Genomic DNA, 15,699 nt, shown 5'->3' with positions numbered 1-15,699 from the left:
TCCAGTGTTAAATTTTTTAAATTAATTTCTAACATGTTATATTAAGAGCCAATAATGTAACATCTCTGTCATGATACCTTCCTTTAAAAAATGAAATATCAATTCTCAGATACAACCTTAAACTATAGGAAAAATGAATTGTTGATTTAGTTTAAATTTTTTCTCTCGGTTACTTTTTGGTCATGATAATAGAAAGTAACACATATGATAAGAGATATAATTATCTCAACTTTAGCAAAATTTGAGGCTAAGATAGGGATATTAGGAAGATACTTCATTAATAATGTGCCATTAGCATACAGTACTTCGATTTTAAACCTCATTTCATTACACTAGAGATGTCTTTTTACTGAGATGTTCCCTGAAAGGGTCAGCATATCTAAGTATTTATAACTGGGAGTTAAACCAGCATAAAACAGAAGCCAGCTGAGAAAATATTCAGCAATTTGCCCTGGGTACGGCTCTCAGTTTTGTCTGGAATCAAATGTAAGCCATTCTTTGATTAGCATCTTCAGCTAACAGTGGCCACATCAGGATATTCTCTCTCATGTTCTCAGTCAAAAGAAAACCAAATAAGAAAGGTAGAAAATTGGAGAGGGCTACAAGCATTAAGCCCTTGGCAAATGAGCAAGAGGTCTGATCCCTTGTTAATGTAATACTGCTGGCTTCTGCCAGAGAAGATGGAGTGGAGTGTGGGAGAATTTGTTATCATTTAGCAGTACGTTTAGGTAACATCCAGTGGAGCCAGTGTTGGCCTGGGAACCGTGAAGGGTAACCATAGAAGCAGTTTCTTTTCAGTTTTTCTCATTGACCCAGAAGAATAGCCTCAACGTGACTCCATCCTCTTTAGTCGGTGAGGTTTTTCTTGTTATGTGAAGCAAGGAGATATTTGTTGTGGGGGCCCCTCCAAAGGGAACAGCAAACCACCCTGTCGTGTGGGAGCTTTTATTGGGTTGTAGGGATTTATTCCAAATGAAGCAGTTCTGTCCATCCATTTGTCTACCTGCCTTTATTATTATTATTTTTTAAGGATTTTTAAATTTATTTTAGAGAGAGAGAGAGCCAGAGCAAGCAGGAGCTGGAGGGGCAGAGGGAGGAGAGGGAGAGGGAGAGATAATCTCAAGCAGACTCTGCCCTGAGCTGAGAGCCTGATGCAGGGCTCAGTCTCACGACCCTGAGATCATGACTTGAGCTGAAACCAAGAGTTAGATGCTCAACCCACTATTTTACCCAGGCGCCCCTGTCTACCTGCCTTTAGATCACAAATACTGATCCTGCCAATGGATACAAAATTAAGTGTAACCACTGTCATGGCCTAGAACAATCAAAGAAAGAAGATTTAAAAAATGCAGATGGGGATGCCTAGGTGGTTAAGTGTCTGCCTTCTGCTTGGGTCATAGTTGCAGGGTCCTGGGATTGAGCCCCACTTGGGCTCCCTGCTCAGTGGGGAGCCTGCTTCTCCCTCTCCCTCTGCTCTTCCCCCCGCTGCCCCTGGCTCATGTTCTTTCTCTCTCAAATGAAAAAAATCTTAAAAGAAAAAAAAAATTAAAGTAACTACCTTGAGGGGGCAGAACCTGTATGTAGTACCGTCTTCCCAGTTGTGTCCATTCTCTGAATCACGAGGTGATCTAAAACCATCTTCTTTTTGGCCCTTTCAAGTATATCCTCTTCAACTGATCCCTTCGTAACTAGACGATAAATATTCAGCTGTAAAGATATGCATGATGAAACATAAAATGTATTAAACAGTATTCCATATAATAAAATATGGGGGAGGAATGGAAGTGGGGAGAGACAAGGTAGTCCAACTTCCAGTTTCTAAGAGTTAAATGTTTTCTGATTTCAAATTCAGATTCATTAACCTTTACAAGATTTTTTTTTTTTAACATTTTAAGTAATTTTGGAGTGCCTTGGTGGCTCCATCGATCAAGATTTCGCTTTTGGGTCAGGTCATGATCTCAGGGTCCTGGGATCCAGCCCCATGGAGTCCTCGTTGTCAGGCTCCCTGCTCAGCCGGGAGTCTGCTTCTCCCTGCCTCTCCCCTCTGCTTGTGCACTCATGTGCTCGCACGCACCCTCTCTTGAATGAATGAATGAATGAATGAATGAATGAATGAATGAATGAATCTAAAAAGAAAAAAGATTTTAAGTAATTTCTAAATCGAACGTGGGGCTCAAACGTGATCTCAACTCTGAGATCAAGGGTCGCATGCTCCACCGACCAAAGCAGCCAGGCACCCGAGATGCATTAACCTTTATGAGGTTCAGCTTTCCCTAGAGTTCCTTCTCCATTGTCTCACCATGTAGAAGAGGGGGCCTGACACTTATCAGTGGTGCATAAATGTCCACAGGCTTAGCTTGTGTTGGGTTACATTTTCACTTCAAATATAAACACACCATCCTTTCAATTATTTATGCAGTCACCCACTCATTTACTCGGTTTATTTTGAAGTTTTACCCTGTCTGTTTTGGGTGCTACATAAGCTTCTTGACAAGAGATAAGAAATAATAAATTCAGTTCTGAAAACTAAGGTGGAAATACTGCTTTCATAGTTTCACTTTAAATGTTTCCCTAGTTGTATGTATTTGAAAGGTAACTAAAAGCCAATAAAATAATGCTGAGGAAAAAGGGGGAAATAGCTTAAATTTCTTCCTTAATGTGGCAAGAAAGCAATGCCTGTGGTTGTCCGTGATTTTCCATGTACTTATGAGGCTAACATGACAGCGAAGTTTCTTTACACACTTGGGAACATAGTGTTTGCCTTCTGTTCCTTCCCCTGCTGTGCGGCTCCACGGAAGCTGGCCCTCAAGGAGGCACAGCACTCCTTCAGGCTCCTGGAATACTGCCTTGTACTCCAAAGTCCCACCTGCTCTCAGGAAGTGACCTGGGTACTGGGGAAAGTACAGCTTATTATTTGTTCCTGGGTGGTCCCTGCTGACTTCTTGTTATAATGTTGTTCAATAGTTTTCTTTAATGGAAGAAGTATATTCCATTTGGATTATGTCATGAATTTCATCTGGCATAATGAGACTTCCAATAGCTTTTGTGTGTTACCTCTTTTTTTTACATCATTTGTCTGGCGGCACCAAGAATACTTCCTCATGAAAATGGATCCATTTACAGTCAATGATAGAATGGCTCGTGTTCGTTTCTCTTGGGAAAACTAGAATGTGTTTCTTTTATCCTATTATACTGATCCACCACCTTCAGATTATCTGATTTTCGAGCTTCTCATTTTCTCCTGTATCTTAATGCTATTATTAACAAGAATTCTGTTGCTAATGGTTTTGAAAAGTAATATGTGTGCTTTCAGCAACTACCTGTACTTTTATGGTTTGTCTGATTTAGCTGGACTTTGATAATTATTCCAAATACTGTTTTGTTGTGGATCAAATGTGAGGAGCTCTAATGTCCCTCAAGATTAATTCTCAATGTCCTTAATTCTGTTCAAGAGAAGGGAGTTAATATTATAACTATTAGTCATGAGATGAGAAACGTCTTTCAGTGTAGAGTCTATCGTCTATATTCTTTATGAGTGATACATCCATATGGATGTATATCGTGACGTATGTGTGTATATACATATATATTTAGAGAGAGATGAGAAAGGGTTTCATTTAATTTTTGAACAGTAGTTTCTATGACTATCTGTGCATATTATTTGATGGTGAAATATTTTTCTAAAGTATACTCTTTTTTTGAGGATAGTTGACACACGATGTTACCTGAAGCATAATTTAATTTTTTTAAACCACACAAATATCCTATTTTAGAGTCAGTTGTATCAATATGCTCTATCAAGTTCTCAGGTCATCACTGATTTTATATTTTTTTGCACACATTTTCTATTTTAGAAATAATCTCCAAATTTCTTTTGTTTAACTACATACTAAAAAGAGTGTGTAATACTGTATTTATCTATATATGTGTTTGTTTATTCATTGACTGAAATCTATATTATTTTGAAGAAATTCATTTCAGGAATAGGTGTAAAATCTTTCTTTGTTCTGAGCCAAACCTAGCTATTTCTAGGACCTGTGGGATTTCATATATTTGTTTCTTTAACCAGTGTTTTGTTGTTGTTGTTTGCTTGCTTTTAGTGCCCACTCTGTGTAGGAAATTATGCTGTGTTCTTGACATACTATTGTGAATACACTGAAAATAACGTCTGGCTTATGGAAATCTTTTCACATTTGTGATGAATGTGCCTATAAAACTACAGCTATTCTTTGGCTGTTTTCCTAGGAGCAGTACTTTTGCCCAGGGCAAACGTGTAGGATATGCTCTTAGAAATTTCCTGCAATTGTTCAATATTTCTTCCAGAAATTTTTTTAAAAATCAGAAATCAGAGGGAAAGAAAAGGAGAATTTCTTTCTTAAGTTATTGATGTTTTACACAGCAGCACCTCTTTGGTGCCTTGCTAAGACCAAAATCTCCAGATTTTCTGATGCCCAGAGAGTAATTTCTACCATAATAGTTTTTACCTGAATTCATGGGCCCCTTGAGAAGTGGTCTTAAATTCCAGTGGGCAGAAAACTCAACTGGGGCACTTGCTTAAAAGGCGTCTGGTGATGGCAAGGATTATGCATTTTTAACAATTCAGAAGGTCTCCGGCCACAGTGTCCAACAAGAGCCATGATGGACTTCAGGTGGTTCTGGTTAGCCCTGAAATTATGACTACATAGATTTTTCTCAACGAGAGGGTGTCTAGGGATTTAGGAGGCTTTAATTAATTTCTCAAAGGGGTCTGCTGCTAGGAGCAGTAGTTTACAAGTGGAAGCAAATACTGGTAAAATCAGTCACATAGCCGGCAACAAGAACCCCCCACAAAAGGTCTAACAATGGCAAGAAAGACTGCAAGGCAGACATAAGTCCTCAAGGAGTGCTGTAATCTAGAGCAGGGTGCCCTAAACAGCACTGCTATTTGAGAAAATCCTGAAAGTTCATACATTTGCTAGTGAACAGGTGTTCATTGGTCAAAAAAGCTTGAGAAACATTGAGTTTTTAAAAATTTACATTACTACAAAATTAAATAGAGTTTCATATGTTAATTTTCATTGCGAGTCACTTTAAGTAGTCTTTAGCACGTAGTGATTCTGAAACCTATTTGATCATAGAATCCTCTTCAAATGAAGTTTGAGAAATGCCCTTTGATGAGGGGCAGACATTCATCTTTCAGTGCAGGATATAAAAAGTAACTTTTATCATAACTCTTGTCATGACGAAAAGTTTAAATTGTGTTCTGAACACTAAATAAGAAAGCGGGGAATTTTGTACTGTATTTTAGAAAACGTTTTATTAAAATAACATAGAGGGGGGAAAACCCTCAACATGGACTTATTCTTTGTTAGTTGATAGTAAATTAAAGTCTTACCCTAAAATGGCAGTTTAACGTTTATCTATAGTATTATTAGGATTTAGGAGAATTTTGTATTTCCTAAGAATCATAGAACCCATCCTATATTAGAATGAAAATCATTATTTCAGGTATTTTATAGCAATGATTGGTGGCCAGCTAAACATAGTTGCCAGTGTATAAGCCTGTATGTCCAAAATTTCCTGAAGGAAGATACTTGCATAGTGTTTAGGAAAGAACAGATAAAGGCCAGATTAGTTTAGAGGGAAAGGTGAGTTGATTGTATCCAGATCAGGTTTTCTGGGGAGGTGAGTTGGAGGAGAGAAATAAATCGAATGGTGAAAGAAGGAAGGAAAGATTAACTGAGTGAAAGCAAAAGTAAAAGGGGAAATTTTTTTCCTAATTTGGTTGACAGTGAAGAGTCTAAGGAACAGAAAAATAGATATGTGTAGTCAAATAGAAATTATGACCTAAGATGTGATGATTAGAACTCTAGTCCTGGGAGATACTATGAAGAAAATAAGACAAGTTTGGGCTATGCTATTTCATCCTTTGTGTTTAATTTTGCTTTAATTGGACTTTCACAAAATGAATTTATCACGGAAGTATTTTTCCATAAATTAAGAACCTTCACAATAGCCCTTGGGAGAACATTGAGCTAATAATAATAGGAAATAAGGATTGCTAATTAATGAACCTCTACCGTAATCATTGCTTCTTTGGAACAAAAATGATTAGATTTAGGTCATACATATTATTCTGTCCCCTTTCATTATTAAGTTATAAAGATGCATTGAATTGAAATGGATTTACCCTTCAATATTGTTAAACTTCTGGAATACAAGAATTTTCTAAATCCAGGTCATGAAGGGAAGACCTCTTCGTGTAGAATCCTCAGACCCTACATAATTTTTAAACAGGTAGCACTGCTAGGTTATAGTGTTTTGACTCTTAAAGGTTTTTTTTGGGCGGGGGGAGAGGGGAGTGCTGCTTTGTTTACTTTATATAGAATGGAGCTGCACAAAGCCTTGTTAATTTCTAGCTAAGCTATTAAAGAATGTTTTTTTTTTTAAAGATTTTATTTATTTATTTGACAGAGATAGAGACAGCCAGTGAGAGAGGGAACACAAGCAGGGGGAGTGGGAGAGGAAGAAGCAGGCTTATAGCAGAGGAGCCTGATGTGGGGCTCGATCCCAGATCGCCGAGATCACACCTTGAGCCGAAGGCAGACACTTAACCGCTGTGCCACCCAGGCTCCCCAAGAATGTTTTTTTTAATGTTCAGTTAGCCAGCGTGTAGTACATCGTAAGTTTTTGTTGTAGCGTTCAACGATTCATTAGTTGTGTATAACACCCAGTGCTCATCCCAACACAAGCCCTCCTTAATATCCATCTCCCGGTTACCCCATCCCTCACCCCCATCCCTTCTCTAACCCTCAGTTTGTTTCCCAGAGTCCCGAGTCTCACGATTTGTCTCCAGAATGAGGACAAATTCTTAAAGTCTGAAAATTTGGCTTATAAATATTTAGTTCCAAAAGGACATCTTTAAGATTTGGAAGGTTTAACTAGCGCCTCCAACCGCATGAGCAGAGCTTAAAAGAAACCAAAGGGGCAAAATGAGAATCAAGCAACAGCCAAATGATGCACAATATATTTATTCTCTTTTCATTTTTGGGTCATGATTTTCATGGCCAAACCCTAGCTATTTGCTGATTATACATGTTTGTGTTCTCTGGCATGCCCGTGGAAGAACGATGGGTGTGAGCAGGGCTGTTTAGAGAGAGACTTTAATGTATGTGGGCCTAACATCAATTTAGAGATGAAATAGAGTTTTTGTGGATTTTTTTTTTTTGAGCCTTGTTTTACTCTTTAAGAACAGGACTCAATTCCACAGTTTAAGTTGGCTGACACGTCTCTCTCAAATTATCTGCAAAGGTCCCAAGACATTTTTGGTTCTCAGTAAAAACCTCTATTGTATGGTTATAAGTCTGATGCCAACATTTTATAGTTTAACTGAAGTGAAGTGGATTACCCATTAAATTGGTATGTTTTTTAGAACCTTCCTTTTAAATCCATTTGATGAAGGTAATGTTTTTTTCACATGGAATCACCAGGCCTTACATTATTTCCAAGTGGCATTCTCAGTATTTTCTCACCAAATGCACTTTATGCTTACTTTATAAGAGTTTACAAATTTTCCAATTTGTCATTAAGCCTCAAGGTAGTTCTTAAATTCATGTTTTAAGAAGTCACAATAATAAAGGAAGAATTCCTTAAATTCTTGAAAACTTTGTCCCAAGTGCCATTTAGTGAGGTTAGCTCTATTCTCTATATGCTTAGAGTTTAAGTTTCAAATGGTAGTGTGATATAATTTTAAAAGAAAAAAACACTAATTATAAAAGGGAAAAATCAACCTTTGTTTAAGTTTTTTTGTTCTCATGAAAGAAACTGATATCACAATTATTTAGAAGTTATTTTTAAACATAATTTCGTGAATTATGTAGTCTAGATTCAACAACTAAGTTGCTTCTTTTTAATGCTATAGGAGAAATGCTTCTAAGGTCTTAAGAACTCATATCCTTTGTCTAGTCATTTTTTTCTTTTAAGTGAAATTTTTATTTTAACTTCAGACTTACAAAAAATGTCGAGATTCCTCAAATGCTAATATTTTACTGTATTTCCACATTTGCATTCACTCTCTCTGAAAACCGTTTTTTTCCTGAACTGAGAGTAGATTATATATATTTGTCCTTATATACTTCAGTGTGCATTTCTTATTTTTCCAAAGACTTTATTTATTTATTTGAGAGAGAGAGAGAGCATAAGCAGGGGGAATAGCAGGCAAAGGGAGAGGAGGAAGCAGACTCACTGCTGAGCAATGAGCCTACATGGAACTCGATCCCAGGCCCCTGAGATCATGACCTGAACTGAAGGCAGGTGCTTAACCGACTGAGCCACCCAGGCACCCCCAGTGTGTATTTCTTAAAAACAAGGGCATTCTCTTTCATAATCACAGTATAGTTATCCATATCAGAAAATACATAATCATGAAATAAGAGCATCAGATTGTAGACCTTACTCAGATTTCACCAAATTAACCCAACAGTGTTCTTTATAATAAAGTAAAATAAAATAAAATACCGATCCTGTATTGATTTCTGTTGTCATGTCTTTTTTGACTGCATTTGACTAGAACATTTGCTAGTCTTTGTGTTTTGTGACGTACCACTTTTAAAAAGTACAGACCAGCTATTTTGTAGAATTTCTGTCAGTTTCGGTTTGCCTGATGTTTCCTCGTGACTAGATTCAAGTTGTGCCAGACTTTTTAAAAAATAGAATTATATAAGATGTGATTTTACAAACAAATTACATTCCTATTTATAACTCTGAGAATCAATATAATTATTTAATTGTCATATTTGCATCAAACAGAATACTCATCTCCAGCTTCCCAAAAGAAAAGACACTTGTAGGAGATTTTATATGCATTTCTTAAAGAATAAACTTGGCTTAATTGTTGATCTTATTATTTTTGATGGTTTATGGAATCACATAGATTGTTTCAGTATTTACTGAGAAAACAAATAAAATGTACAATTGTAATAGTGTTGATCTTCTCTTTTCATAGTAACTTCTGAATGCCCACAGAAAGGAAGAAACCTTTTCCTCTCCTTTGAGAAACTCAAATTCTTATCTCAACTCATAAAATCCTTCTTGAAGCTGGAAAAAAATGTTGAAGAATTATTGGAAGAAATATTTGTATCACTCAAGACACCCAGAAATATTTCAGGTAACATGCTCTTTTGTTTAAATTTGTAAAGCTGTTCTCTCTGTTTTCACTTCCTGCCACTGAATCTATACTATTAGTTGAAAAAAAAAAAAAAAGCATCATAGAAGTCTGTAAATAAATGTTAAAAATAATACACACCATAAAATTACATTTTTATCCTTTATCTGTGGCAAATTCCATAATTTTAATTAACAAAGCATTATAAGTCAATTCTGGATAATAATCTTTAGATGGAATCAGATTAATTTTTTTTTTTAATTCAGAGAAACACAGCTTGGCTTATGGAAAAAATAAGCATACTGAATGATCTAGTAGTCTTCTTCTGCTACTAGCAGCCAGATGACTTTGCGCAAAATATTCAGTTTCCGTAGACTCCATTTTCTTATCTTCAAAGTGATGGTGCAGGACTAAACTCACTTTCTCTTTGTTTTCTTTTACTGTTACATGTTTCAAATTTCAATATGTTAGGATTGTGAGCATTAAATGATTTAGTGTATGTAAAAGACTGTCTAGTAGGTAACAATCAATAAAGGTGAGCTGTTGGAAAAGTAATTCTCATTATATAATATGTTGGTTTAAGTTTTGTTAGTCTTAACAAAGTCCTTCTGAAGAAAGCTATACCATGTATGGTAAAATAATGTTTCTAACATTAAAGGTGGAATTCAAAGGCGTAATAGTTAAAATATGTTCTCCGTATTCATATCTATAATTACAAATATTTTCATCTATATCAGAATGAACTACACAAAGTTCTCTTTTACATGATATCATATATCACTTTAAGGACAATAAATAATAGCTTGTGGCTGCATTTGCAAAATAAAGTGAGGGAACCAAATGATTAACAATCAATCAAAATTTCAAAACCTGATTTCTTAGTAAAGAATTACATTTACTTTAATATGTTTACTTTTGTATTTCCTTATTTATTTTGCCTGGGTAAAAAATGTTGGCAAAGTTACAGGGTTGAAGTTTCTTTTATATTAAGCATAGCTTATTGGCCTTCCATGTGTCATTAAGTTTAAGTAGCACTACTAAATTATAAAGTAGATCATTTTTTCAAACTTGGAAATAATTTGAAGAAAAATGGAGGTGGGTTTCAGGTTTCTAAAGCTGACAAAAAGTCAAATAGGAAAATAATAAAAATATAAGACAGAAAATATGAAAATTAAAAGACGGAATGGAAAAGTAGATTTAATTAGATAATATGAACCCTAGACAGTCTCCTAGATTACACTGACTGGGCCGAAGAGAGATCTGAGTAGATAAATTTTTGGTTGGCATGTTGGTGTCTCAAGCAGTTGACACTTGGTGTTGCTACTCGTTCATCACAGCTGGCTGAGATTTTGCATCTCTCATCCGCATCTCCAGCAGATCTTTTCTAAAGTGTGGCTCAAGAAACAGAGCAGACTACGACACATCTAGACTCCTACCTCTTGGGACTCCTATTGTTTTGGTCCTAGACCAGGCTCTGGAGAAATTAGGTGAATTTTAAGAACTTTATTCCTTTAGAGGCAGCATAGATTCAAGATTAAAGTTGTATTAGAGAAATATTATAAAGATACAAAACTCAAATGGCCATCAATTGAAGCAAAGGTTTGATATACCGATTTCGGAAAAAGAAGAAAAAGAAAAAGCTGGTTCAACTCATTTAGATTAAGGTCAAGCAATGTTGAGGCTTGCAAATGCTGTCTATTTGAGGGAAATAGTTACCATTATTGAATAAGATCAACGGAGAAAATATATAATTATGCTATAATATACTGCCTTACCTAAATTTGTCATTATATAAGCAGCATGGCAGATAAAAGTAACTTCAACTTCACATTAATAAGAATGTACTATAGAAATACAGTTGTGGGTTATTGAACAATGTACGTGGAAGGAATTTTAAAGGACAGGTTTAAGAAATGTCTTAAGTACTAGACCTTCCCCATGTGATATCTGTGTTCTTCATCGTTGAAATTCATATTTTTTTATAACAAAGCTAAGATTGATTTAATCTGACATAACTTTATATAAATGTCTCCCTTCAAAGAATGATCTTGAGGGAAATTGTCAGGAAAAACCTAAATGTTTTATTCAGTGTAGCCAACTTAATGAATTCTTATCAAAAGCATTGGTTTCTTAAATCAGGAAGGAAAAGATTCCTTGAAACAGATGATTAAAGAAACCAAATGCATCTTAAGTTATCCTGATAGTTAATGTTTTGCTTGGAAATCTTGTGTGGGAGGGAATAAGAGAAAAAAAGATCAAGTCATTTGGTTTCCTGTGTATTTCTTTTGATTGGAGCATATTTTGCTAATAAAGATCTTGGACAGAGTTGCCTACTATGTCCATGTAACCAAAACAATGTGATGAAAATGAGGGCTTTTTTTTTCTTATTGTCCAGATGTTTTAAAAATATCCAGGTGCTTAACATCACATAGAGAAAATATAAAGATGATTAACTAAATATTTTACTTTTTACTTTGATGTTTACTATTATATTGTCAATTTAGCTAAATTGGCAAGTGCCCTTAGTAATTTGAATATGATGCAATAGATTCTGTAGAGACATAAGAAGTATTTTCAGAGAAAGAAAGATATTTAGTTATAATATTTATTTACTTTTTTTTTTTTTTTGGCCACGACTTGATGGTTTTCTATTTTGGTCACTTCAGCAAATGATAGGACATTATTTGGCTGTTATGGTGCTTTACGGTATTTCTTTTAGGTGATCATATCTTCTGGAGTGGCCTCGGGTTTGATTTATGGAGCGCTTCTAATGCTCCTTTGGAATACAGTTGTTCTTCGGGCAGTTCCTCAAATTTTCCAAAGGTGGCATCTGAGATTTATCTAAACCAGGAGGTTTCTTGGCCCTCATTTTTCTTTAGCCCCAGCAATGACAAAGAGCAATGGCTGCTTCAATTGGATGTAAGAAGAACACTTAGGGTTTGTCTCAGAAGAATCAAAGATTTCAGATCTTCTGAAAGATTGTTTGTACTCTTAGGGGGTCTTAAGAGGGGTCAAATGGCTTCTAAGAGTTCCTTAGCTAGATGGTTAAGGGATTGTATTAGGGAGGCGTATGTAGTTAAGGTAAAGAGGCTCCTAGGGTTTGTAAAGCTCATTACACTAGGACTTTAGCTGTTTCTTGGGCAGAGAGGTCGAAGGCTTCCACATTGGAAATTTGCAAGGTGGCCACCTGGGCTTCTCTTCATACTTTTTCATAGTATTATCTCTTGGATGTAGTCTCTTCCACAGATTCAGCTTTTGGTGGGAGGTTGCTTGTGAGCCAGAAAAGAACAGTGAAGAAAAGAAAGACTTGTAGTTCCCACTTAGAGCTGCCAACAAGGCAAGTTGCTTTGTAGTGCACACAATGGGAGCCTATGAAGACCAATTTGGGTGTGAAAGTGGATGTCACAGGGAAGTACTGCCAACCTCTACTCTCTATGAAAGAAAGCGGCAGTGTGGAAACTAACCAGAAATGTAAAATGAACCACAGAGAACTCTTTAGGGGGAGACTGTTTAGCAGCTGGCATTCCTGTGACCCTCTGCTCTCTACTGAGGTCCTTAATCTGGGCATGCTCTTAAGGAAACCACTGTTGACTGCATACAAATAAGTATGTTTTAGAGTGATGAGCCAAAAAATGGGCTACTTCACTAGACAGTGCTAATAAGCGTATAGAGTTTTCAATATATATTTAAATAGATGAAATCATTTGTCACGTGTTCACAGAGCTCATAAAGTTTGACAGTGCCAAATTTTGATATTGACCATTTTGAATTCCAAATAAATACAAAAATACCACAACACATTAAAACCACAAGATACTTATTAGTCTAGAACCAATCTTACTAATAGTGTCTTAAAATGATCCCTTTTGCTCTATATATAGGATTAGATTTTTAATTTTTTTTTAATTTGGGGGAAAGATTGTATTCATAACTGCCTGATAATCCATTTTCTATTAGAATTGCTCATTGGCAAAAGAAGTCTTGGGAAGCTTATCTTTTTTTTTCTTATTTATCTTGAAAATAGGCAAATGGTTTGTATAAACATCAAAGCATGTTACTTTGAGTGAATAAACATAATGTATTTGGAAGTGAAATGATAAATATAATTAACTTTTTTTTTGAGTCTTAATCTATAGCTGCACAATGGCAGATAACTTATTTCCAGAAATAGATCTGCAAAGCCCATAGTTTGAACTAGTGTTATTTTTCCAGAGTTAAATATCTTTTTAAATTAGCTGATTTTATGATCTCTCTGTAGAAAAGTAAGATGACATTAAGAATTTAAGCATTGTCCCTTCATGTCACTAACAAGTTGATATTTATTATTTTTTCTTCTTTAAAATTTGTTTTGAATAGTAGTCGATCCACATAGTAAAACCTTGAACAAGACGGAAGAGCATATAGTGAAAATTAAGTCTTTTCCCACTCCAGTTGTCTAGTTTCCCTTTCCAGAGACAACTACTTTTTTATATATCCCCAAGTTTAAATAACATGAAATCCTGTCATACAATGCATTCTTTTTTATTAACAGTTATATAGAAAGATCTCATTCTTTCTAATAGGTGAATAATTTTCCAATGGCACATGTACCATAATTTAACCTGTTACTCATTGATAAGCATTTAGGGTTCTGTTTTCCTCTTCATTTGCTACCACAAACAACGATACAGCAAATTTCCTTGAACTTTGTCTTCGTGCACATGCATATCTGGACAGTTAATTTCTAAAGTGGATTTGCCAAGTGAAAAGAAAAGTTAGTTAAGAGGATGAAAAGACAAGCCATAGGCTGAGAAAAATATTTGCAAAACCCATATCTGATAAAGGACTTGTATCCAAAATATACAAAGAACACTTAAAATTCAACAAGAAAATAGCAACAAAAACTCAATTAAAAAATGAGGAAAAAATCTGAACAGACTCCTTACCAAAGAAGATATACAGATGGCAAATAAGCATATGAAAAGATGCTCGACATCATATGTCATCAGGGAATTGCAAAGCAAAACAAAGGGATACCACTACACACTTGTTGGAATGGCTAAAATCTGAAACACTAACAACACTAAATTCTTAAAAGGATGTGAAGCAACAGGAACTCTCAGTCATTGCTGATGGGAATGTAAAATAGTATAGCCTTTCAAGATGATGATTTCATTGTATCTTACAAGCTAAATTCTGTCTTATATTATCCAGTAATCACATTCTCAGGTATTTACACAAATGAGTGGAAAACTTATGTTCACATAAAAACCAACACATGAATGTTTACAGCAGCTTTATTCATAATTGCCAAAACTTAGAATCAACCAAGATGTCCTTCAGTGGATGAATAGATAAATAAATTGTGGTGCATCCAGACAGTAAAATATTATTCAGTGATAAAAATAAATGAGATACCAAGCTACAAAAATACATGGAGGAATCTTAAATGCATACTGCTAAATGAAAGAATCCAATCTGAAAAGACTATATACTATATGATTCCAATTAAATGACGTTCTGGAAAAAGCGAAAGTATAGAGACAGTAAAAAGATCAGTAGTTGCCAAGGGAAGGGAAGAGGGGGAAAGAGGTGAATAGATGGAGCACAGGAGATTTCTAGAGCAGTGAAATAATTTCATATGAAACAGTAATGGTGGATACATGTAATTATCCACTTGGCAAAACCCACAGAATTCACAACACAAAGAATGAATCCTTAATTTCAAAATGAATTAAAGACCTAAATGTGAGACCTGAAACCATAAAAATCCTAGAACGGAGCATAGGCAGTAATTTCTCTGACATCAGTCCTAGCAACATTTTTCTAGATACGTCTCCTGAGGCAAGGGAAACAGAAGCAAAAATAAACTATTGGGACTATAGCAAAATAAAAACCTCTGCACAGTGAAGGAAACAATCAACAAAACTAAAAAGCAACCTGGGAGAAGATATTTAAAAATGACATATCGAATAAAGGGTTAGTATCCAAAATATAAAGAACTTATAAATCTCAACACCCAAAAAATAAATAATCCAATTAAAAAATGGACAGAAGACGTGAATAGACATTCTCCCAAAGAAGACGTCCAGATGGCCAACAGACACATGAAAAGATGCTCAACGTCACTCATCATCAGGGAAATACAAATCAAAACTATAATGAGATATCACCTCATACCTGTCAGAATGGCTAAAATAAAAAACACAAGAAACAACAAGTTTTGGTGAGGATGTGGAGAAAAAGGAAACCTCTTGCACTATTGGTGGGAATGCAAATTGGTGCAGCTGCTCTGGAAAACGGTATGGAGTTTCCTCAGAAAGTTAAAAATAGAACGACTCTACAACCCAGTAATCAAACTACTGGGGATTTATCCCAAAAATACAAAACCATTAATTCAAAGGGATACATGCAGCCCTATGTTTATAGCAGCGTTATCTACAATAGCAAATTACGGAAGCAACCCAAGTGTCCATTGATTGACAAATGGATAAAGAAGATGTGAGATAGATAACGGAATATTATTCAGCCATAGAAAGAATGAAATCTTGCCATTTGCAGTAACATGGGTGGAGCTA

At 35.4% G+C, this 15,699-nt stretch overlaps 1 protein-coding gene across 8 annotated transcripts in view; it reads left to right on the top strand.

The window, feature by feature from the left end:
• Window positions 1-15,699, top strand: part of KIAA0825 (KIAA0825 ortholog) — a 393,004-nt gene that overhangs the window by 84,643 nt on the left and 292,662 nt on the right. For all 8 annotated transcript variants that reach the window (XM_034656498.1, XM_034656501.1, XM_034656500.1 and 5 more), the window contains one exon: window positions 8,984-9,145. In XM_034656498.1, coding sequence (XP_034512389.1) covers window positions 8,984-9,145 — 162 coding nt within the window. The remainder of the gene's footprint in view (window positions 1-8,983; window positions 9,146-15,699) is intronic.

The sequence above is a fragment of the Ailuropoda melanoleuca genome, chromosome 3 (genome assembly GCF_002007445.2).
Source record: "Ailuropoda melanoleuca isolate Jingjing chromosome 3, ASM200744v2, whole genome shotgun sequence".
NCBI lineage: Eukaryota > Metazoa > Chordata > Mammalia > Carnivora > Ursidae > Ailuropoda > Ailuropoda melanoleuca.
The sequence above is the reverse complement of the archived record's forward strand: the minus strand, read 5'-3'. Positions and strand labels throughout refer to the sequence as shown.